The sequence below is a fragment of the Petromyzon marinus genome, chromosome 4 (genome assembly GCF_048934315.1).
Source record: "Petromyzon marinus isolate PM22_M1 ecotype Great Lakes invasive population chromosome 4, UKy_Petmar_22M1.pri1.0, whole genome shotgun sequence".
In the NCBI taxonomy this organism is placed as follows: domain Eukaryota; kingdom Metazoa; phylum Chordata; class Hyperoartia; order Petromyzontiformes; family Petromyzontidae; genus Petromyzon; species Petromyzon marinus.
The window spans coordinates 14,743,079-14,765,920 of NC_133670.1; the positions used below are offsets into that span (position 1 = coordinate 14,743,079).

A 22,842-nucleotide genomic window follows, 5' to 3' on the forward strand; every position below is an offset into this window, starting at 1 on the left:
TGGCACCTTTCTGGCAAAACATCTTCCACTTAAAAGTGCCATCACATTAATACTGTACTCATACACATAAACAATTATATTCAAAATATACTATCTATACTCTTTGGTTCTTTCGGTAAAGTCACGTGGGTAGAAAAATAAAATAAAACAAAAAATAATATATCACAACGTTTCGATCGCAACACAGCGGTCGTCCTCGGGCAGAAAAAATAATCCAGCAGTTGAACTGCTGAACCAGCTAGAGAGCTGTTACAACAAGGTTATATATGTGGCGATGGGCAAGCAAGCGGGGTCTGAGCTGGAAAGAAACAGCTCTCTCGCTGGTTCAGCAGTTCCACTGCTGGATTATTTTTTCCACCTGGGGGACGACCGCTTGTGTTGCGACCGAAACGTCGTGATATATTATTTTTAGTTTTATTTAATTTTTCCACCCACGTGACTTTACCGAAAGAACCAAAGAGTATGGATTCCTGCAGTCATGAAAGCTTCAAATCAATACCATCTATAGTTGTTTAAAATAAAAAAAAATAACATCAAGTTGTGGCCATCATGCAAGTGCAAAGAGATGCGTTGTTGGGTTATGACGGTGAATGTGACGATGGAGTCGACTGTGCAAATGGATTCGGGGAGGTTGTTCCAAAGGTGTGGTGCTGTGAATGAGAGAGATCTGTCCCCGTGGTTTTCCGATTGGTTTTGTCCGTTTGGAGAAGTGTTTGGGTTACGGAGCGAAGTGATCCGTTGTTTTTGCTTGATCTGTATGACGTTTCTGGTGTAAGGTGGAGCTTGGTTGTGTGCTGCTTTGTATGTTAAAATGATAATTTTGAAGTGTATTCTGTATTTTATTGGTAACCAGTGTAAGTTTTTTAGAGTCTTTGTGATGTGGGATAATGTATGGAGGTTGATATGTGCCCAAACACATCAAAGCTTTAGGGTTAAATCATATTCACTCTTCAACTCATACAGGGCGCTGCTCAAATTAGCCTTAATAGTCGTTCATGTTTTCCTGAATGTATTACTTGTGTTAATGTTACTGCAATTATTACTGAGAAGTCAAAATATATCCATTTTCAAACGAACATTTGGACTATACTCATCTCCGTGACCATCCTGTGCCGATGGTGTGAATTCCACATTACGATGGTGAGAGATCCTTCTCCATCCATAGGACAACTGTGCTTTTAACTAGCTTGTTGCATTGGTGATTTGGCCAAATGTTTCATGTTCTTGAATATTTCTCAAAGTGTATAAGCGGAATGCAGTACGTAGAGCGCAAATGGAAATTCAATTGATGTGCCTAACACGAACAAATTTTAATTAACAGTGTACCTGGCCTTTGTAGACTATTAAAAATAATAATTTGACCTGGTAGAAATTACCCAGTCATCCCTGCTCTCACAAACTGTCTAAATAATAAAGATTTAGAGATCATGAAAACCATCAAAATTAAACATCCACATTAAGGTGACATGAATGTACCAAAATAACTAGTCGGACAAGGTGCCATAATCTCCTAAAGTTATTCACAGTGGCACCGAAGATGTTTTCTAAATATTGTATTAGAGCATACACATTCTTGTAAAAAACATTAAATATTTCAAATTTGATGATGACCTGGTAATTATAACGACCATTTAAATGGACTCCAGCAATGTCCACCATGGAGATGGAGTGATGAAATCCAGCTTCTTTGCAGAAGCTAGTAGATGGGTTTTTGCTTTGCAAGACCTTGGAACATTTGATGATGACTTAGGAAGACCTTTATCCAGTAGTGGATAGATCATGATGAATACTGAGCCACATTAATCAACTATCAAGGGCAGTGTCCTAGCCACATGCATGGATGCCTAACTCTTTTAATAGAAACCTCCTGCATGAGAGGATAAGCATTTTTGTTTTATAGAATGTGCAGCTGAGATCGACCCCATTCTTTGACACCACAGCTGGCGAGAGCTTTACTTCAGGTGCACTTTCTATGCAGCGATCGTGCAAATGCATTCGCGGGAGGGAACTTCATGCTGTGTTAGCCAGCATAATGAATATAATGATGGTGGGTTTTTTAGTGCGTTCATTTTACCATGTGCATTATATTTTGTTTCATTTTACAATTGTTTTACATGAGGGGTAAGCACTAAAATGGTTTCGTAATACAATCTTGTGTAGTTTTTGAAATTAAGGTATATACAATGAGATGAGAAGAAATATTTTAGAGTTGATTACAATATGGCCTAATATTTTATTAAGTACATTACTGAGTGAGTAAATGGAGACTATTAAATATCAAATAGCATTATGCATCATCGTTGTTGACTATGAAAAGGCATTTGATGTCGTGGAAATTGATGCAACCATCCAAGGTGTTACAAAGGCATAAATAAATAACAAGTTCGAGGTAATAAAAAACAGTTATGAAAATTGGTAGAGCTCCATTGAGATTGCGAGAAAAAATAATAATAAAATATTTTTCAGAAGGGGAATCGGACAAGGAGACACACTTTTCCAAAAGCAATTCGGTTTTGTAAATATAAAGTAATACAGATGAGAGATTGAATTTGTTGCTCTGCAGAAGATATTCAAAGATTTGCACCTACACGTGAAAAAATTACCATGATGCAGGGTTATCTATTTATAGATACCAAAACAACAGGGAGGATTTGTAGGGGAAAACTACACTTTATATCAAAGCCTCGACGTGTTTCTCACTAATGTCAATACACTGAAAATATATTTTAACACTCTCTTTTGTAAAATACGATAGTCATCGCTTCACAATATTCAATCAGCTGCCGAGGAGTAATGGATTAGCCTAAATTTTACAAAGGAAAAAAGATGCGAATTCAGTAACAAAATGGCCCTTTTAGCGATTCAATAAATTGGCACAATTGGATTCAGAACCGATTTTTTTTAGTATTCTGGTGAATATAGCGGCCTTTAGTGGCTGGAGAGAGGGATATAAAACCAATTGCATACAACATTTTAAGAGGGATATAAAACCAATTGCATACAACATTTTAAGAATCAAAATACGTAGGTGTGTATGCACACAGTTCAATGCATGTGTGGTGAGAATAATAATAGATATGAATCAATCAATTGATGTGACGCCTCTATCATAAGGGAACTTTTCTAGTCCAACACCCTGCTGCCCTCTATATGCGGCTTTTTCAAATTGCCAGTTTATTAATAAACCGCCTCTGCTGCAAATCCACAGCATTACATGGGACACGTGATTGTAATGTGTCAATATATAATTTGCCAACCCCCCCCCACGCCCCTCTATATTTCAGCATTATCTAGTTTCTTCGTTAAATTAAATGATTTAAAAGCTGTAGAGAGAGAAAACAAATCTTGCAATGCCATAAAGACTCAAGATGTGTCATGTTTAAAAAAATATATCAGTCACGTCCAGTTTTCTGTGGGTTAAACTCTATAAATGGAGCACGGTCAACTTAAATTGCCGTGGAGATGACTTGGGCTCAGTTGCTCCGAATGCAACGTGCGTGTAGCAATATGTCAGTAGAGGCTGGTGCCTGGTTTCTCACTGCCACCGTGTAATTAGAATGGTAGAAATATTTTCGTGGCATTCACTCACTGTTGAGCACAATGTTAAGTTAATGGTAAATCAGTTTAGTTGAGTGTGTGCCGCCAATGTAGGTGTCATAGCTCTAATGAGGCTTCGGGTTGTGCCGTCGTGCTTGTCTGCTAATACTCTACTGGCCAGAAATGCCCAGTGATGTGTAATGCGCTGCGTTATGATAATAATTTACAATTTTAAACCACCTTTCACCCAGAGGTCTTGGAGTGTGAGTTGAGTTCTGTCCCCTTTATTTCAAACGATCTAGCTTGCACAATGCTGTAAAGAGGATCCAGAAATAGAGTTCAGCTGGGCCGGTTGGAATTTATTCATAGACGCACGGGACTGCAACATGTCATAAATAGTCTCATCTTTGCATTTTGCTAACCCTGTCGGTGCTGGGCATATCCCTGGGTAGGACTGCCCAGTGGGGCGGAGCAATCGGGCAGTGGGGCGGAGCTATCGGGCAGTGAGGCGGAGCTATCGGGCAGTGGGGCGGAGCTATCGGGCAGTGGGGCGGAGCTAAATACAACCAATGGAAACTGATCCTGCGATGAATGCTAACTCTGGCGCGACAGTTATGGTGACAATTGATCCGGCTAATTCTACACTCCTTGCAACCTTTTATTCTTTGGCACATTGTCTGACGTCTTGCTCCGTGTGCTGGGAGCTTATTGAGGAAGCGAATCGACATTCATTCACCTGCTGAAGAAGCTTCCAGCATGCAGAGTGAAACATTGGACCTAATTCCAAACAACACGTGGTACAACCCAAAGACACATGATCATGGTGCTCTACAGCGCAACCTTGAAATCCTACGTCGTAAATGTGTATAATCTTTTCAAAGAAGCTGTTTCCAATTTCTCCAAATGCATTGAGTTGTGCATTTCCTTGTGTTCATTACATCAGCCACTGAATCCAGTTTACATGGGGTCTACGGTTCAGTTGTGAATGCCACTCACAAATGTTGCAGGACAATACCTTATTGTGCTTTCTTTGCCTTATACGACAACGTGTTTGTGCTTTCACATTGGGTGGCTAAAGTTTATTTCTTCATATTCTTTCATATCGCTCGGTGGAGTAGCAACATTTGATAAGTCTACGTCAATCATACCGTGCCACTCGCCCGCTCACATGGCTTGTTTGCCTTCGTCTGCTTGCCTCTTTTTTTCTGGCAGATGGTGGCAGCTGCCCTATTACTGGTTTGGGATTAAGATGTACGACTTGGTTGCTGGCAGCCAGTGCCTTCGGAGCAGCTACCTGATCAGCAAGAGCCGGGCTCTGGAGTTCTTCCCCATGCTTAAGCGAGACAAGCTTGTTGGTGCCATCGTCTACTACGACGGTAAGCGCCAGCGTCTGGGAGGAGGGTGCTGGGGTGGGGGTGACGGCCTCCGAATTGTGAGCGTGTGTGTGTTGCCCAGTGTGTAGCAGGAGGTAGGGTACAGAGGTGGACGAGCTTTAGGAATTCTAAACAATTATCAATAATAAGCCTTACCCGAGCGTCTATTGGAAAATGCTCTTTCTGAAATGGGTTAATGGTGCTGATAGTCTGGTGCTATACTTACAGTGAATTAAATTAGGTCGTAGTAAGAATGACATTATTTACATGAAATGTTACCTCTGTGTACGCAATGCGTAGATGTGGTCAGCAAAAGAGTTCAATTGTGCCTGTATTTTAAAGTGTCTGAACAAGTGTAAGCACCTGGCTAGTTCTGGTCTCTAAATGGTATAGAAGCACTTGAAAACAAGGCCCTTGTCGTCTGATGTTATTGTTTATGAAAACATGGATTTTTAGAACAAGAATAATAATAAACTCGGTATTAATGCACGTTCACACATAAACAGGTATTTTGGATGAGACTTGGTAATGCCAGTGGCTTGAATTGCAGGACATCCTGCTTTGTTTCTCCCCATTCCGTTGCATCTCGTGTGAGGAACTATCACATTTGATGTTGTTCAAAGCATCCAGTTTGTTTGCCAGTGACTGTTGTTGTCTCCCAAGCGTTATGTCGGCAATTCATGACCTGGAAAATTCCATAGGGTGCAACCCTTGGAAATGACCCTGGGGCCCCTCGTTATGACTCATTAGTTCAGCACGGCCACCCAGGCAAGTTGCCAGAGACACATTCTCAAGAAGAGGAAAAAAAGATTTGAAACAAAAATGCTGTTCTCTTTCAATTTGGCAGACACGAGGAAGGAAACACAATAAAATGATGGGACTGCCACATATTGACCTGTTACTGATCGTTTAGTTATCTTTGATCGCATTTTGAACAAGCGCGGCGCTTGCAGCCTCATTTAATGACAAACGCTTTGTGATGTGTATACTGAGAAGGCCGCTCTCCATATCACACCCTATCTGTTGGCATACATAAAAATATAAGTAAGGTGTTAATAACGGAAAAGAGTATATACATAAGTTTCATGATGCTGCTGTGGCATGTAATGATGCGCACACTGGACTTGTAATCCTGAGGTCGATGGTCCGATCTCCTGCTCCAAGTTTCTTATATTCCCCCACCTCTTGTGTGCACCCAGCAATATAAATGACAGTTGATTGGTACGTCGCATGTGTGTTTTTTAAACATTTAGACGGCCTTAAAAGGGTAAGCTAGCAATACGAATGCTCATGCAGAGGTGTGTATCAGGGCTTCAGTATACGTCTCCTGCGTGGGTGAAATCCGCACCTCCGATTAGCATGGTTGGCTGCGTATGATGCGAAAGAAGTTCAACATACAAATTTAAGCAGAAAACAATGGAGGTTTTGAAGTCCAGCTTCCCGGCAACTTCGAGGCTCAGGAGAACATTCGAGGTCCTTGAGGTGGAGTCAATGTGGAAGGTCATAAAAGTGCAGAGGGAGAGTGAGTTTCTCTAGGAGTGCAGGACCAAGCCGCCTCCGCTGCTCCTCCACTCTTCGTGGCACTTGGCACAAAATTCGTTGTATGGAAATGGTGAGAGTGACAGTGACACATGCGAGAATGAAATGTTACAAAACGTAAGTGCTCTAAAAACTAATGAATCTACCGTTGACCACATATGATCAATCCGGTGGTAGAAAAGACATGCATATCAAATAGCACTGTCTGGATTTTTTATTCTCTAAAAAGGCATTTGATTTAGTGGAAGCTGCTGGAGTCATTCCAGCTTTCACAAACCAAGACCTTAATAAAAGCAAATCTATGTAACTAATCAAAACTATTTATAAAGATGGAACAGCTACACAGAGATTGCATTCAGTATTAAAATACAATTCGCAAGAGTCAAGAAAAGAGATGCACTCACACCAAAGGTATTCACAGTGACACCGAAGACACATTTCTCAACATTGTATCGGAAAAATATGATTCCAGATGAATGCAAATTAAAGGAAGGGCATGAGCATTGCATTTGGTTCTGCTCTGTGACTTGCATGTGCACATACGTTTTTCTCGAGCAAAGTGGCACCAAGACTGTCGAATGGTAATCATTACGGACGCCACCTCTCTCCAATCGCTAGGCACCCCAACCTGACCGCACATTCCCTACCGCTGGCCCCGCACAACGTGACCAAACGACCACCGCCGATCCATTCTGTTATTCTTTCCGCACTGGGCAGCCTGCCAAGCCCACCCCACTTAACAGAAGCCTGCTGGGCTAGGGACAGATCACTTGCGACAGTGGTCCGCTGCGCTTCTCCCCAGTGGCTGGCGAAAGGCAGGGCAGCGAGAGTGGAGGGGTGTGCCCATAGAGCGATCAGTCCCCAGTGGTCCCTGTGTTTCTGTTGTGTGCTATTTTTTTTCCCCCTTTTTCTCTTTCCCCCCCCCCGTGCCCCCGCTCTTTTGTCGAGGGAAGTTTTTTTATGTTGCTAGTTTTCTTGTTAATGAATGTTAATTGGAGGCCTGAGAAAAGGTTAAGGTCGAGGCTTATGAAGCTTTTTTTTTTATTGGGGCTACAAAGTGTATATTTTATTGTTCATAATATATCAATATTAAAAGAAACAAAGATGGTGTATATATTAAGTTAATTTGCAGTTGTTTCTTGAAATTAAGTCATTGCCACATTCACATTATATTTTTCCACAATCTGTTATCAACCGGAATTTGCAAGCAAGTGATTGCAGGGATCATGTGCATGATATTAAAACTATGTTGACAATTTGTAAACAGTGTTTATATATATATTTATAAGTGGTCTTACCATGTGTCAATGCATGGCCATACATTCACCTACTGAGTAAATGCATGTTGCTAAGGATTTCATTTTGAGGTCTGCGTTGGAAATTTACAAGAATGAAACAGTTTTCTGATCACGTTTAAAAACGATCCAGCTCAATTTCATGCAAATTCTGGCCTTCTGAAGGTAGCAGCGTACCTTTGCCTACCTATAAAAGATTTATCAGTGTTGCCTCTAAAAATAACAAAAAATGTCAATACGAGAGCAAGAGCCAATTATCCAAACTGAGTCGGAGGGTCCTATATCCCCGGAGCGTGGTTTTCAAGTTTGGGAGCAAGGGCGCACAGTTTGTGTCGGTAAAATTGATTGGGGTTGACGCGTGAGGGACGCGCCTAATGAGGGAACTGACACCGGTAGTTAGCTCGCTGGCACGTCCCCATTACTGTGCTCCCCGTGGAGGCTTGCTGGTGCGGCCGGCCCCTCGCACGAGGGGACCGCCGTTCCTTCTCGCTTCCACTGAGACAGCCGCCCTACGTACAGTCACATCATCTCGGCCTTAAACCTATACATAGAGACACGTATGCAGCGAATGTTTATCAGAACTGGGTGATTACATCCAGAATCGTATCCGAATCTTATGATACAAATATGAAGTGGATGAAAATACATTAATCTTGTTCGATACCTGTGATTCCACCATTCAGGAATTGTGATTCTCCTATGTGTGTGATTCAAACAGGGATTCTGTGATGGAAGCGTTGAAAAGTAGAATAGGATTCTTTTGTGATTTTGTTCCGAATCTGGCTTAGCTAAGCTTCGGCCATGCTTAGCATAGCTAAGGACAAGCCGTATGTTCCAGTGGCGATTCTGGCGTCGGTACTGGCCGGCTGGAATCGACCATCATATTAGCTGGCCAGTATAGACCATAGTCGCCATAGAACAAACTGCATAGGCAACAACCATTTTATGTTTCAATGGCAATTCCATGAGACCTGGCAAGGTTCCCACAGGCTCTTCAATCTTACCTGAACACCACATTGGGCTCCACGTCTTGGCTCCTCCTCGACTCTATGATTCCGGTGATCCCATGATACCGTTGGGGAATTGATCCCATGATACCGTTAGGGAATCGTATTTGATTCTATGATTGGAATCGTAAACACATTCTAGGAATAATGAGGCTCGTGCCATCTCCAATATGTACATACCATACGGGGTTTTCTTTCTTTCCCTTCCTGTATGGTTGTTCTCCCCCCACATCATTGTTGGCATTTCTCCCCCTGCTCTTCCACTGCCAATGGCTGTCCTACAGGCTCCATGCTGTGATTTAGCAGGATGCCCACTGAGCGAGAGCGCTTCCGAGCACACTGGCGAGTCATTGACCAAATGTGGTGCCGTCGGTGTCTGCACGTGCGCCGGTGCCATTGCTCGGTTTCTCTCATCATTCGCCCTTCACTTACTCCACCCCCCCCCCCCTATTTGCCATTATCCGGTTGACTATTCTTTTGATTTATTGCAATCCCTTTCTGTTTTCCTGTCACACTGATTATATATTTTATAATCGGATTTTGCATAAATGTATATTTATGTGATGTTCATAATCAGCGTAAATTTCACTCTGATTACTTTGGAGATCAGAATTATATTTTATTGCAAGGTTGTTGAGTTTTGTTTTTATAATGGAAAGTGATTTAATATAGTTTTTAATAAAATGTACAAAATATATTTGCAGGGGTTACACACACCAATCAGAATAACATGCCGAATTGAAATAGCACAACAAACATATTGAAGAGAATATAAACCCTGAATCACCAGGGTGGCAACACTTTATATACCTAATGTATATTGCATATACACCAAAACCTCGCCCATCATGGGTATTCCCATCGCGGATTTGACCAATTGCGCCAAATCTTTTGCAGTGCAATTCGCCGATCTTGCCCAAGTGGCTCGACCATTTGCAGTTGAGCGCGAGATTCCTGTATAGTACGCATCATAAATAAGTACTGTACAGGTACTATAACTGCACACTGCTCACGATGATGCTGCTGTTGAGGAATCCACACGCCCAGGTCACGTGTTGTTCCCGGTGTCCAGTGAGGAGGCAGTGAGGTTTAGCAGCCCGCAATATTTCTTCCTACATAATATTTTTCCCACTCTTTACATTTATTGTAGAAGTTATATTTAACACTTTAGAACATTCATAATATTTTACATGAATCATACTTCCAGTTTCTTCTTTAAGTTAATGTAGGGTAATACAAAAGGTGGGGGTTGTCGTATTACGAACCATGAACCAAACCCTAGTTGCCTGTTTGCCTTTGAGTTTGCGTTTCACGGATTTTCCGATTACGGCTACTTTCAAGAACGTAACCCGCGCAATAGGCAAGGGTTTGGTTTATTTTTTTCTTTGCATTTATATGCATTAAAATCTAATGTAAAACTTGCATAAATGTTCTGAAAATGTATTGAGAAAGTCTCGTGTAGTTTTGCATGCATTTAATGTGCAAGGCTATATCCGCATTTGCATTGTTGGTGTAGAGGATTTGGGAGTGAGGTACCCCACAACTTGAGTGAATCTCAACAAATTCCATTGTGAGGGAATTCAGGTGTTAGTCCATCTCCGAACGAGTTAAGTTAATATTCTCCATTGGCAAGGAGTGTGCAAGTTGGTCGAAGGCTAATTCTGGCAGGGGGTGGAGCATTCGCCAAGTGAAGAGCACGCTGTGCCATGAATCTGGTAACTTAAGTTTGATTCCCGGCCATGGCTAAAATTAGTGTCCAATTATGTCTAGGAACGGTGCTAGTTTCCTTTCACCACCCTGATGAAGTCTGGACAAACACTTGCCACGACCAACACATGCTGGAGAAAACCTTCATGCAGCAGTGGATTGACAAAGAGCTGTGAACCAAATCATCATTGTATTATGCTCGAATATGGACTATCCTATAAGTCTAAATAAGAGTGGACTGTACACAACAGTTGTTTACATATTACTTTTTAAATAACAGAACATCTTTTTATTTTTATGCATTCTTGGAGATAACTTGAGTACAATGAGCACCCAAATATCTGTGTATATATTTTTTTGTTAAACAACAAGCTCTCTCAGTGGCTGTCTGTGAAACACACAATCGTGCATTCGCAGATTCCATTTGAAAGTTTGTTTTAAATTGCCATGGTGCCGCAAGACTGCTGCCAAACCCTTCCAATTTGTTGTTGGGCACGTTTGTCCCTTTGTGCGTGTGTGTGTGCCTGCAACTTGTCCGCAATTAATCTATTACTGCAGGTCTGCGCCTTCGCCATGGGTTTGCCTTGATTCTTGCTTGGAATGTAGCACAGATCAAGCTGCATTTGTTCATGTATGTATGTGTGCTTGAAATCAGTGGTAATGAATCGGGGATATCTTTCAACTGTTGTGCGAATATTCTGGCACAATGCTCACCATCATCATCAGCTATTAGCAATCCACTGTTGGATGAATGCATCCCTCAGCCATCACCATCTCTTATGATGCTGCAATTATTAGTGATCCACCTAGCAGCTGCAAACGAGCTCATTTTATCACTCCCCATCTTTGCGGTGGATGTACAGTCAGGTGTGTTCCGTCCTTTGACTGCCACTCAGCCGTTAATGTTGCCCATCGGCCATCAACCCTTCGAGAGACATGTCCTACCCAAGCCCACTTAATTTTATGATGCGTATGTGTCTCTCCATGCTTCTTTGGACGCTTGAGCTCTTGCTTCAATTTCCTTATCAATGTTCATGTTTCTGATTCATAGAGCAGGTGATATGAACTGATTAAAAGTCCTTCCTTAGCCACATCGGTATGCTGCTTTTCATTAAAATACATTATAATGTAATGATTTACAGCCATTTGTCAATCCACTGCTGGATGAAGGTCTCCCCACACCATACGGATTGTGTAAACATACCTCACAACGCTGTCGAGTGCGGATTGGTGTGATGGTGGCGCCCAGGACTGGTTCAGATGTATCAACAATTGTGTTAACAGTGGCCAAGAACCAAATTCAGGTTATCCGGTTCTTGGTACAGTGCGACAACCACTGTGCCGCCACTTGCACAGATTCCGAAATAGAAATGCTCTCTTACACTAAGTTACTTGGGTCGTACGGCGGTTGTGCAGCAATGTAAGTTACGTGATAACGCTTTTGTGGTGGCCTCCTGAGAGTCAGGTCTACATCCCTGCAGCGAAATTTAAGGCTCTCGATTGCACATGAGACGATGCCTCCAGGCTGCGGGAGGGCGAGTTCTGGGTGACCCTCAGTTCGGTCGTGCTGTCGGTGTGATGTGGAGCCGGCTATGGGGAGGTGAAGGTGACCAGGGGCCAGTGGTTGCATGGGAATGCATCCAGCGCATTGAGCCGTAGCCGAGCCTTGAGCCATCCATCCAGCCATCCATCCAGCCATCCAGGCATCCAGCCGGCCGGACAGCCAGCCAGTAAACCGCACCCCCCAACCCGTGCTTGTGCAGCACATCACTTCTGATTACTGTAACCCCGGGCGACTCTTCCGCCGGTCTCCTGCTGTCTTTGGGGGATTTGGTAGATTAGAGGGCAGTGGCCAATGCACACATACTAATAGGCAGTAGAATGGGTGGTAAAAGATACACGGAAGAGTTTATTGTTTAAAAAAATGAAGAAAAATCACGACAATTCAGTTTGTCTGATGTTTCTAAGGAGGGTTACTCTTCAATGTATTGAAATGACGTGCTTTTTTTGCTTATAACTAGCACTAGCGTAAGCCTTCAAAAGTGTTTTCATACATCTCACCATATGCGCTCCATTTCCACAAAACATTCACCGATAAGTGTGTCTATAAGAACCACGGAGGGGTTTTCTCTATAGAACGAGTGTGGGCATTTGAGGGGGAATGGGAGCCGACAGGCAAGTGGCTCTCCCCCCCCCACTTGGATCTTGCTGTTTTGTGTCCCTGCTACTGATGACTCGTGACAGCTGCACATGCTGCGAGTTCTATCTGATGATAACCTACCTTCACCAGCCCGTCCCATGTCCTGACATTCCACTCTCCTTGCCCTACTACTAATTTTTTTTGACGATCTTTTTTCTTCTAAAATTTGTATAAAAATGTTTTGTTATTAAATGATGGCTGTCGCTTTACATTGTGTCATTTTCCCATGGATTATTTGGTATATTTCAATTATTTCCACGTTTGTTCTATACTATTGAAATGAATGTGTTTCCTTCGACATGTTTCATATTTTATTTCACTACGCACCAAGCGATAAATACAAGTTTAATATATTTGTTCGTTCAAAATGCAGAGAAAATATGTTGCGCCTTATATGTGTGTCGGCTGAAATCGTTTTCAACACCATTTGGAGTGAAATTGCCCAATGACTCTGGTTTTAGCCAAAATGGCTTTTTTTCTTAGAAAAATTCTGGCAGAAAATAAATAACGCTGTCATATTCCACCAGATCAGACAGAATCATTCACTTTTGAAGAAAAAACCCCTCAACTAATTAGCCTCAAAATTTGTAAGTTCAACTTCTCCACGCATATTTATTTAGAATTCAGTGTTGGCAATCACTGCTTGTGGCCACATGGCATCTGTGCTTCTGTTACATTTCTTCCTCTGCAATACCGGGGTTCACAGTGGGGTGATCAGCAAGTGCGGCGAGCAGAAACCACTTGCTCCTGCGTGGGAGGGGGTGCTGATCCTCCACCCGTCAAGACGACTGTGCCCAAATTGCCATGGCACTAGTACGCCCTGCTGGCCAGTCTCAACGAGCATCTTGTCCTGGCACATTACGGGCACCTTGAGGGGCTGTTGGCAGCCCAGGTACACTTGCTGCTTTTCATCACCAGCTGTGTCCAATAGTGAATTTCTCATCCTCTTGTTTTTGCTACTGCTGCCATTTTACCGTACTTGGCTTTGAAAGTATGCTGCCAAACAAAGAAAAGACGCAATGTGATGACACAATTATGGCCATTGATTGCTTTACGATAATCAGTCATTAGTGCAGCTAACTAGGATATTTGATTGAAATGACATCTCTATAAAATGCATTTAATTAATTCTGCTAACATCACATACAAGCCCAATCTTAAAGGGAAACTTTCCATCTATTTCAATTGTATACTATTACCGTGTGTTTTTTTATGCTACTTATGATTCCAAAAATATATCTGTGCTATCAAGTAAAGCAGGAAGTTAATGTTTTTGCAGTGTTATTTAAACATGGCTCTAACCCCACAAAATGCAAGGTCAAACATCCACCTGGTATCTTTTTGCGCTGTCTGTTTCCTTTCCTGTGTCTGTAGGGCAGCACAACGATGCGCGGATGAACATCGCCATCGCTCTGACGGCCGCACGGTATGGGGCGGCCGTGGCCAATCACACGGAGGTGATGCAACTGCTCAAAATTGCAGACCCAGAGACGGGCAAAGAGAAAATCTGTGGCGCAAGATGCCGCGACAACTTGACTGGTACGGCTCTCCCTGCGAGAATTGCGCCTATGGGCGTGCGAGTGGGGAAGGGTGCTGTTGTGAATCTGCGCCACGAGTGCTACGAACCCAATGACATGACTTTGAATTCAGGACATGGCTAAAATCAGTGGAGAGTATGAAATTCGAACCTGTCCTGGGCCTCCCCTAGGTCGTCTCAATCTTACACAAGTGCCTGGTGCAATGTTCAAACATCAGCACTGTGTGGAAACAGAGGCGTGGTGCTTGCCAGACCTACCCCTTGCGCGACGTGTCGGCCTTGATGGATCACGAACAGCCACTTTCCCCGTCTGTCTTTAATGCTATATGGGGGTTAGTTGTCTTTTTTTGTGTATGAGCACACAATGTATGAAATTTCACCCCAATTAACATGAAAATAACATTAGACCATCGCGTTTTCAAATAATGATATGCTAAATGTCCTGTGGTATAGGACAGATTTGCAGTAAATTATGGAAATCCAACATATTTAACGCTTTCATATTTGCCAATTACTTGCGTGAATGCTCTCGCATATTTCTTCTATAAAGACCTTTATTTACACTTTCGACTCCCATTATTTATTCTGATTTGTCTCTGCTCATGGCCTTTTTCGGTGACCATTGTCTGTCGGCTGGACGTGCATTTGTGCCAACGTGAAGCAAAGCCGTACATCGTGCGCCGTGTCTAGGTCTAGCGCGTGTGTCGTGACCTGGCGTGTTCCAAATGGAATTGGAAGATTTTGATTTAAAGCTTTCGTGACTGCAGGGATTCATTTTCTTGGTTCTTTTGGTAAAGTCACGTAGAAGGGAAACAATAAAATAATACAAATATAAAACAATAGAATTCTCACGACGTTTCGACTGCAACACACCTGATGATGATTGCTTGTGTTGCAGTCGAAACGTCGTGAGAATTTTATTGTTTTATATTTTTTTATTTTATTGTTTCCCTTCTACGTGACTTTACCGAAAGAACCAAAAATATGGATTGGAAGATGTTGGCTTGTGTCCTTTAATGATTTGTTTGCTCTATTTGTGGTGGTGTTGTCCTGACATGCTCAGAGGGCTGTGGGTCATGTGTTGGCATCCGAGTTTGCACGAGGGCTGTGGGTCATGTGTTGGCATCCGAGTTTGCACGCCGATGGGATTGTCTCATTTCATCTTCCTCATTAGCAGCCACCGTTGTGACTGCTCCTTCCCTTTCCGGTACAGGTTTAGGTTCTACACATTCTATTCCTGAAGTTTTCTGCTGGGGATTCCTTGACGATGTCGCCAGCGTTGTTGAACCGTCTGCACAGCAGTCATTGTCGTCGACCCAAGCAGAGTTGCGATGTAGTGGAAGAGAACAGCAAAGGGTGTTGTTGTTTGATAACCAGCAGAGAAAGTGTATTGAGACAAGTCTTCATTAGCAAGGGCGATCTGGCATGAACCCGAAGATAATTAAATAATCTCTTGGGGGGATACGTTGTGTACATAGGGTCCTGGAAGTAGAATGCCAGGGGGACGTTTCAGGGGGAAATGCATTACACAATGGTAAACGTTGACAAAAATGGGAGTCTATTGCTGCAAATCGTTGGGATTTTAAATCAAGGTAAATTTAATGCATGTGAGTGGAGACTTGCATTTACAGTGGTGAGTGGCGTACCTTAACCCCATATTTTGTACGCATTTAGGTTACAATATAAAATTCATGTTTTAGTCAAAATGGCTATTGGAATTATAAATTGGATACACTTCACTTTCCCTGCTTATATTCAGTATTAACAATGTTGATCATGTTCGGTATACTGTTATTCATAGTGGATATTCTTTCCAAAACTCGGCAACTGAAGCGCATGTGAGAATGTGTTCAAATGTAATTCTGTCATCCCAAAAAAATATAGCTGGACAATATTGTAGTCATCACATTCTTTCATTAACAAAAACACTAAACACTGTAAAAGTAGGGTGGCATAGACGTGCAGTGTTCTATGACGGGCTCAATAAATAATAACTGAACACGGCCTGGCAGGTATAATTTGCATGGAGGTATATTAAGAAATTGAAGAGCGTCAGGTCTCAGGAGCTCACATCTCTCTCCGACCATGAGTGTATGCCACACTACTCATTACTTAGGCATTGCATTAACGTGCACTGTTATCGACGGTAACCAATCTGCTAGGGCCGCGGGGAAGCCTTTATCTGGGTAGCAGCACGTAGGTGTTGCGTTACAGGCCTGTGACGTATGGTCTGGGTTGTTATTGAGGTGCATCGTGCAATTTTATCCCATACCCTCAATTACTCTAAGTATTTATAAGAAGGGCCCTGCATTGTTTCTCTGCCCACACATTAGGTGGCACGATGGCATGGTGGTGGTTATACAGGTGGCTTTGCATTTGATATTTTTTTGTTAAATGTATGAGAAAGCAAGTGTAAATGTTTGTGTCGCCCATCTCGTGGATGACATCAATTCTTGCCCTCTTCATTGACATTCAAATATATAAAAGATACTGCTTGGTAATCCGATAATACTCATTGCTTGTACGTGATGCGGTGGATTTTTTGTCTGTTTCGTGTGTGGCTCCTTTTTCTTCTCACCACTTGTGCTGATGATTTGCTTGCTGTTAATGCCAGGAAACGTAAAAGATGCAGAAAGATACACCCACAGAAGCAAGCCATATTAGCACTCGACGTGAGCTCCAATGCGTTAAATGCCTGATAATGAGCATTGAGTGCAGTGCTGGCTTCCCTGTCTCAGTCCAGTAACACTCGTGTTCTGCTCACATGGACGAAAGGGAGAAATACCTATGCTTGCAATTAGCATTAGTGGAAGCCAAAACCCCCCTAAATTGTGGACACGAGGAGTTGTGGTTAGTGGGAATCCTCACTTGGGCATGCAAGGAAAAGTTTTGGCAGGAATTTGCAAAAGTCACCATTCATGGGCAGGTCAGGCAGGTTGGAAAGGCTTGCAGAGCCCTACGGTGGGTTCAGGTAGGGTCATTCCTGTAGAGGGGGCATATCATAACCCCACTACCCGCAGAAGACACATGGTTCATTTCTGCAAGAATCATGCCACTTAACAGATATAAATGTTTATGCTTACATATGTATTCGGCATGTTAATTTATTAAATCACCTACCCAGTGATTTATTAAATAGCCGCTATTCTTTTTTCCTCTCATTTGTATTGTTTATGATTTTTGTTTCTATTTATTATGTAGTCTTATGCATCCCATTGTGTTAAATGTAACATATGATTTGCATATCATGGGCTGAAGTCGTAAATGAAATCTCACAAATAAAATTCGATGCATGTTTTGTAAGAGTAAGAATTGACTTTAATTGATGAAGCAAGCATCATTAATATGCCTAGTTGTGGTCCACGCTTCTTGCCTTTCCTTTGTGAATATCAGACGAAACGCTCAATGTTATTCAAGAGGTTCATGGTGATCAGCAATCGCAGGTGGAACTATAGTGTCAGAAATTGGAGTCATTCCCTGTGCACCACGGGCTGTGGCAAGACTGCTCATTGAATTCCAAATTCGTTTCGTGTATAATTTTAACGAGTATTAAGTGGGGTGCGGAAAATACAGTGTCATCATTTTGAACGAGGGATTACTTTTTGCAGTGTTATAATACAAATACAAATTTGCGTGGTATAATCTTTTAATTATCTGTAGTCGCGTTATAATTTTTTGTAAATGTTTTTGTACGTTTTTTTTTGCAGGAAAGGAATTTGATGTTCGCGCCAAGTGCGTTATCAATGCAACAGGTCCTTTCACAGACATACTGCGCCAGATGGATAACAAAGATACCCCAAAAATTTGTCAGCCAAGTGCTGGTGTCCACATAATAATGCCCGGCTATTACAGGTAAACGAAAAAAAAACAATAACCCGAAAATAGTGCGATTTTAAAATGGGGCGATACCTGTCCTTCTTTTGTCCCTCGATTCAGTTACGTCTGCAGCACTCTTAGCGGACTTGTGAAGGTCGCTGGTTTCCAACAGAGTGCTCGGGCTAACGTTACAGCCTGAAATTCCATCTCAGGGGGACCCGTGTTTGCACAATGTGGCTGCATGGCCATACAGTGCTGCCGAAGTGGAGGCACTTCTATAGCGCATTGGGTGTTCACGGTTATGCTTTTACTTGCCGAATTATTACACCCGGAATATCAATGCATGGCTGCATGCAAATCAAATGTTTATGCGTATGATTAGTGCAATGTTCAATTGGAGCATCGTGCATCCGCTTGGTTTGCTAAATGTGAGCAGGATTCTAGAAATTAATGCAATTCATAGGTGATTAATATTGCTCTCATAAATTTGTTATAACATGCACGCACATTGTGCTTCTGTCAAGTTTGAATTCTTAAGGACGGAACTCAAATAATTTCACTGCAGAGCCATTAACGATTTTCTTTTCTCAGTGGTAAAGTGTAGCTCTGACGTCTGTCCGCGTTGTATCGCGTGTTATATTCGGCACGATGTCCGACGTTTCCCTCCACGTGCTGGAAGCTTCTTCTGGAACTGAATGGAACAGCGTACATAATAGTACAGCGCAACTACGAAAATATACACCGTAGGTGAAACGATGTGAAAACATCTCCTGGTTACGTCCGTCCGGTGACGAGTGCACACTTCTCCACGTTTTCCCTGTAGCCCAGATAAGATGGGTCTGCTGGACCCTGCCACCAGCGATGGCCGGGTCATCTTCTTCCTGCCGTGGGAGAGGACAACGGTGGCGGGAACCACCGACACGCCCACTGAAATCACGGACACGCCCTCCCCACGCGAGGAGGACATCCAGTTCATCCTCAACGAAGTCCGGAGCTACCTCAGCCCCGACGTGGAAGGTGTGGGGATGGGGGGCAAAGTGACGCCGTTTGTCCTGTGTGATAAGCGAGATGCGTTGAACTGGTGTGCTTTACGTAGAGGATGCTGCCGTGGTGTGTAATGAGTCCGCGCACTGCGATCCAGAGGTCACCGATACGATTCGATCTCCTGGCGCAGATCTGCCAGTACGGCAGTTGAGAACAATGGGCACGTTTCCCCCAACTCTGTCCATCAAACATAACACCACAATGAGCCGAATGGTAGGTCATGTGTATTATTGGAAATATTGGGTCATGCTTCTTATGCGAAGATGTATGACCAACGTGGAAGAGTAGGCCAATATTACCGAATGGTAGGTCATGTGTATTGTTGGAAATATTGGGTCATGCTTCTTATTCCAAGATGTATGACCAACGTGGAAGAGTAGGCCAATGTTACCCTTGAGAGTGGATTGCTAGCAGGACTCTGCCTTAACAATTGGGAACCCATTCACGTTTCTTATATTTTGCACTGGAGGACTGGAAATTATGGATTAAAAGAATACACTTTTTTTTTATCAGGTTTGATTTTAAGGCATGGGTTTTTGATTATAACATTAGCACACAGTGGTTTACATTTGTGAATGGTGGGTTGCGTTTTTGCGGTGTAGTTTTCGCAGTGCGACAGGAGCTGTGTGCTTTGGTAACGTCTGCATGCAGTTATTACAGGATTCGATTCATTGGCTCCTCCATGCTTGAATGGCATCAGTGGTGAGCATGCTGACCATCAGTCGGTTCTTCTGACCCAAATTGTTGAAGCACTCATTTGTGGTGTCTGGTGTCACTGCCATTGATCTTCAGAATGGCCCCAGCCGTCTTGTGAGGGGCACTTCAGTGATTTTGCTTGTCCGGGCGCTTGTCTTGCAGTTCGCCGAGGAGACGTTTTAGCGGCCTGGAGTGGGATTCGCCCTCTGGTGACAGACCCTAACTCAAAGGACACGCAGTCCATCTCCCGCAACCACGTAGTGCACATCAGCGAGAGTGGCATGGTCACCATTGCCGGTGAGTGTCTGCAAACAAAACAGCTGTGGAATAAACACAGATGCTACAACTTTCCATGAGGGTATTTTGATAATTTTTTTAAGTGCATTATATTGACAAATATCACGGAGTAGCTTTCAGCATTTCTCTTTCAGTCATCTTGTCTCCTTGTATTTTGCAAAAAAAATATACCCGTTGCAAATACAAACTACGAACGCTATACTGGGCTTTTTAAGTCCATCAGGATTTATGTTAACAATCCGCCGTATAATCGCACTAAAGCATATGCTGCATGTTGAATTTTGTAGTGGATTCTTGTGCAGTGTGTCCTTTGGTGGTAGCGCCAAAGTTGTTGTTTACCACTGCCCCTAGCGGTAGCTAGCGGTAGCTAGGGGCAGGGAATCCAACAGGACATTGGCAGTGTTGATTGTTAGCTATTTTATTCTAAATCTTCAAAGTTAACACAGGCACCTATGATTTGGACACATTTTTCTCTGATTCCTTAATTGTAACTCGTGAAGAGATTTAATTTAATTATCATTCTGATTATTTAATTGCGCGATTAACGTTATACATTCTGTGGTAGAGACGCATTGTTTTGAGATTTAAATATAGGTTTGATTTAATAGCTTCGATTGTACAAATGACCGATGTCAGAATTGATGGGATAACATGCGTTCACCGCAGGAGTAGGAACTGCACTAAACGCACTCCACCTGTTGGGGCTGGCATGGCAGGCAGGCCATCCAGGTCTGTTTTTCGTGCAAAGTTGTTCACGAAAAAACTTCATTTACCGTTTTTTTGGAATTTGACCCTGTTGGTTCTCGAGGAGGGTTTTGGCCCTGCTTGGATCGCTTGCACCGCAGATGGGCAGTAGTTAATGCATCCGGAATGCACGCAAACTGGCTCGCGCCGCGGCCAGATGGGACGAGAGTCTGGGGGGCATAGGGAACAGATTGCCCGGATTAGGGAATAAAGCGGAGTTAATGAACCCAGCAGTGCACAGAGAGCTGGGGCCTTCCAGCGACTCACACCTCACTCACTGTTTCCCCAAACCCATCCTCGGCAAACTTTGTACTCGCACTGATCGTCACGTGGCATCATTTTGGGTGCTGAATGGCAAAATGTGCGCTAAACGCACAGTCATTTCAACCAACAAACGGCCGTCATGCAAAACGTACGTGGCGTCTGGAAGGGAACAAAAGTTAATACTGTGAGCGCAAAAATGTGAGACCAAACATTGAATGCTCTTTTTTTTTGCAAACAAATGGTCTGTGGTTTTCAACTACGTTTACATTCTGCAGCAGTTGATAGTCCCTCTTTCTTCTTGATATTTTTATGTTGTCAAAGTTTGTTTGGATATTTTTTTTTATATATATAGAAGGCTGAGACCTACTTTTATAATTTCATGTTAACATTTTTCAATGTGGCAGAGTTTAAATATTCCACTTTCATTCATTTTTTACTCATGGTTCATGATAGTACCTCTCTGAGTATTCCTTTACATATTCTATTATTCTCATATACAGTATTTACAGTGGGTCCATTGGAAGAAACAAGGAACTAACACCTGCATTGACTTAATTGCCGTTCCCACAAATATGTATTCATGAAAAAAACAGCCAATTTGGAACAAAATATTACGACTATTGGGCTTTTATTTATAAACATTATAAGTCAGTCGATCGGCCGGTCGCATGTGATGCAATAAAGTGTGGTTACCCACACCTTCCAAGGTGTCCGGCCAGTGTGAAAGAATCAGCCAAATACCCTTTAGAATGGCTCTCCAGAACTCCCTCTGATGCAGGTTCTTGTCAGTCTTCTACATACAGTAATACCCCGACTTACGTCTACCCCTTTTTCGCAAATATGCCTCCACCTGCTTCCCAGTAAATCGTTTGATTTACGTTGTTTTGATATTCGCCGTTGCACCTTCCAGGAATTCATCCCCGACCGATGTAAACAGGAGTATTACAGTGAAGGAAAAAGTCAGTTTAACACGTAGGCTTTCGCGACCAATATTATTCATAATAAAGGTTTTTTGGGTTAGATCGCGTTTATTTATAAATGTGTCGTAACCCTCCACCACCCGACACGGCCAATCAGCAAAAAAGTGTCACGTTGACAAAAGACAAATAATTCACTACTTCAGCCCACCGGTGTGTTGAAGAGTTAATCCACATTTACAGTTTGAGTACAAACTGTAAATGTGGATTAACTCTTCACAGTTTGAGTACAAACTGTAAATGTGGATTAACTCTTCAACACACCGGTGGGCTGAAGTAGTGAATTATTTGTCTTTTGTCAACGTGACACTTTTTTGCTGATTGGCCGTGTCGGGTGGTGGAGGGTTACGACACATTTATAAATAAACGCGATCTAACCCAAAAAACCTTTATTATGAAGGAAAAAAGTATTTGATCACCTGCTGATTTTGTACGTTTGCCCACTGACAAAGAAATGATCAGTCTATAATTTTAATGGTATGTTTATTTGAACAGTGAGAGACAGAATAACAACAAAAAATCCTTAAAAACGCATGTCAAAAATGTTATAAATTGATTTGCATTTAAATGAGGGAAATAAGTATTTGACCCCTCTGCAAAACATGACTTGGTTCTTGGTGGCAAAACCCTTGTTGGCAATCACAGAGGTCAGACGTTTCTTGTAGTTGGCCACCAGGTTTGCACACATCTCAGGAGGGATTTTGTCCCGCTCCTCTTTGCAGATCTTCTCCAAGTCATTAAGGTTTCGAGGCTGACGTTTGGCAACTCGAACCTTCAGCTCCCTCCACAGCTTTTCTATGGGATTAAGG

At 42.6% G+C, this 22,842-nt stretch overlaps 1 protein-coding gene across 4 annotated transcripts in view; it reads left to right on the forward strand.

Moving 5' to 3' along the window:
• GPD2 (glycerol-3-phosphate dehydrogenase 2) overlaps nucleotides 1–22,842 on the forward strand; it is an 81,991-nt gene that overhangs the window by 46,508 nt on the left and 12,641 nt on the right. For all 4 annotated transcript variants that reach the window (XR_004402304.2, XM_032946065.2, XM_032946064.2 and 1 more), the window contains exons 6-10: nucleotides 4,750–4,913; nucleotides 14,033–14,197; nucleotides 17,903–18,047; nucleotides 18,835–19,028; nucleotides 19,914–20,048. Coding sequence is in view for 3 of the 4 variants with exons in the window: in XM_032946065.2 (XP_032801956.1) it covers nucleotides 4,750–4,913; nucleotides 14,033–14,197; nucleotides 17,903–18,047; nucleotides 18,835–19,028; nucleotides 19,914–20,048 (803 nt within the window). In the remaining variant the exon portion in view is untranslated. The remainder of the gene's footprint in view (nucleotides 1–4,749; nucleotides 4,914–14,032; nucleotides 14,198–17,902; nucleotides 18,048–18,834; nucleotides 19,029–19,913; nucleotides 20,049–22,842) is intronic.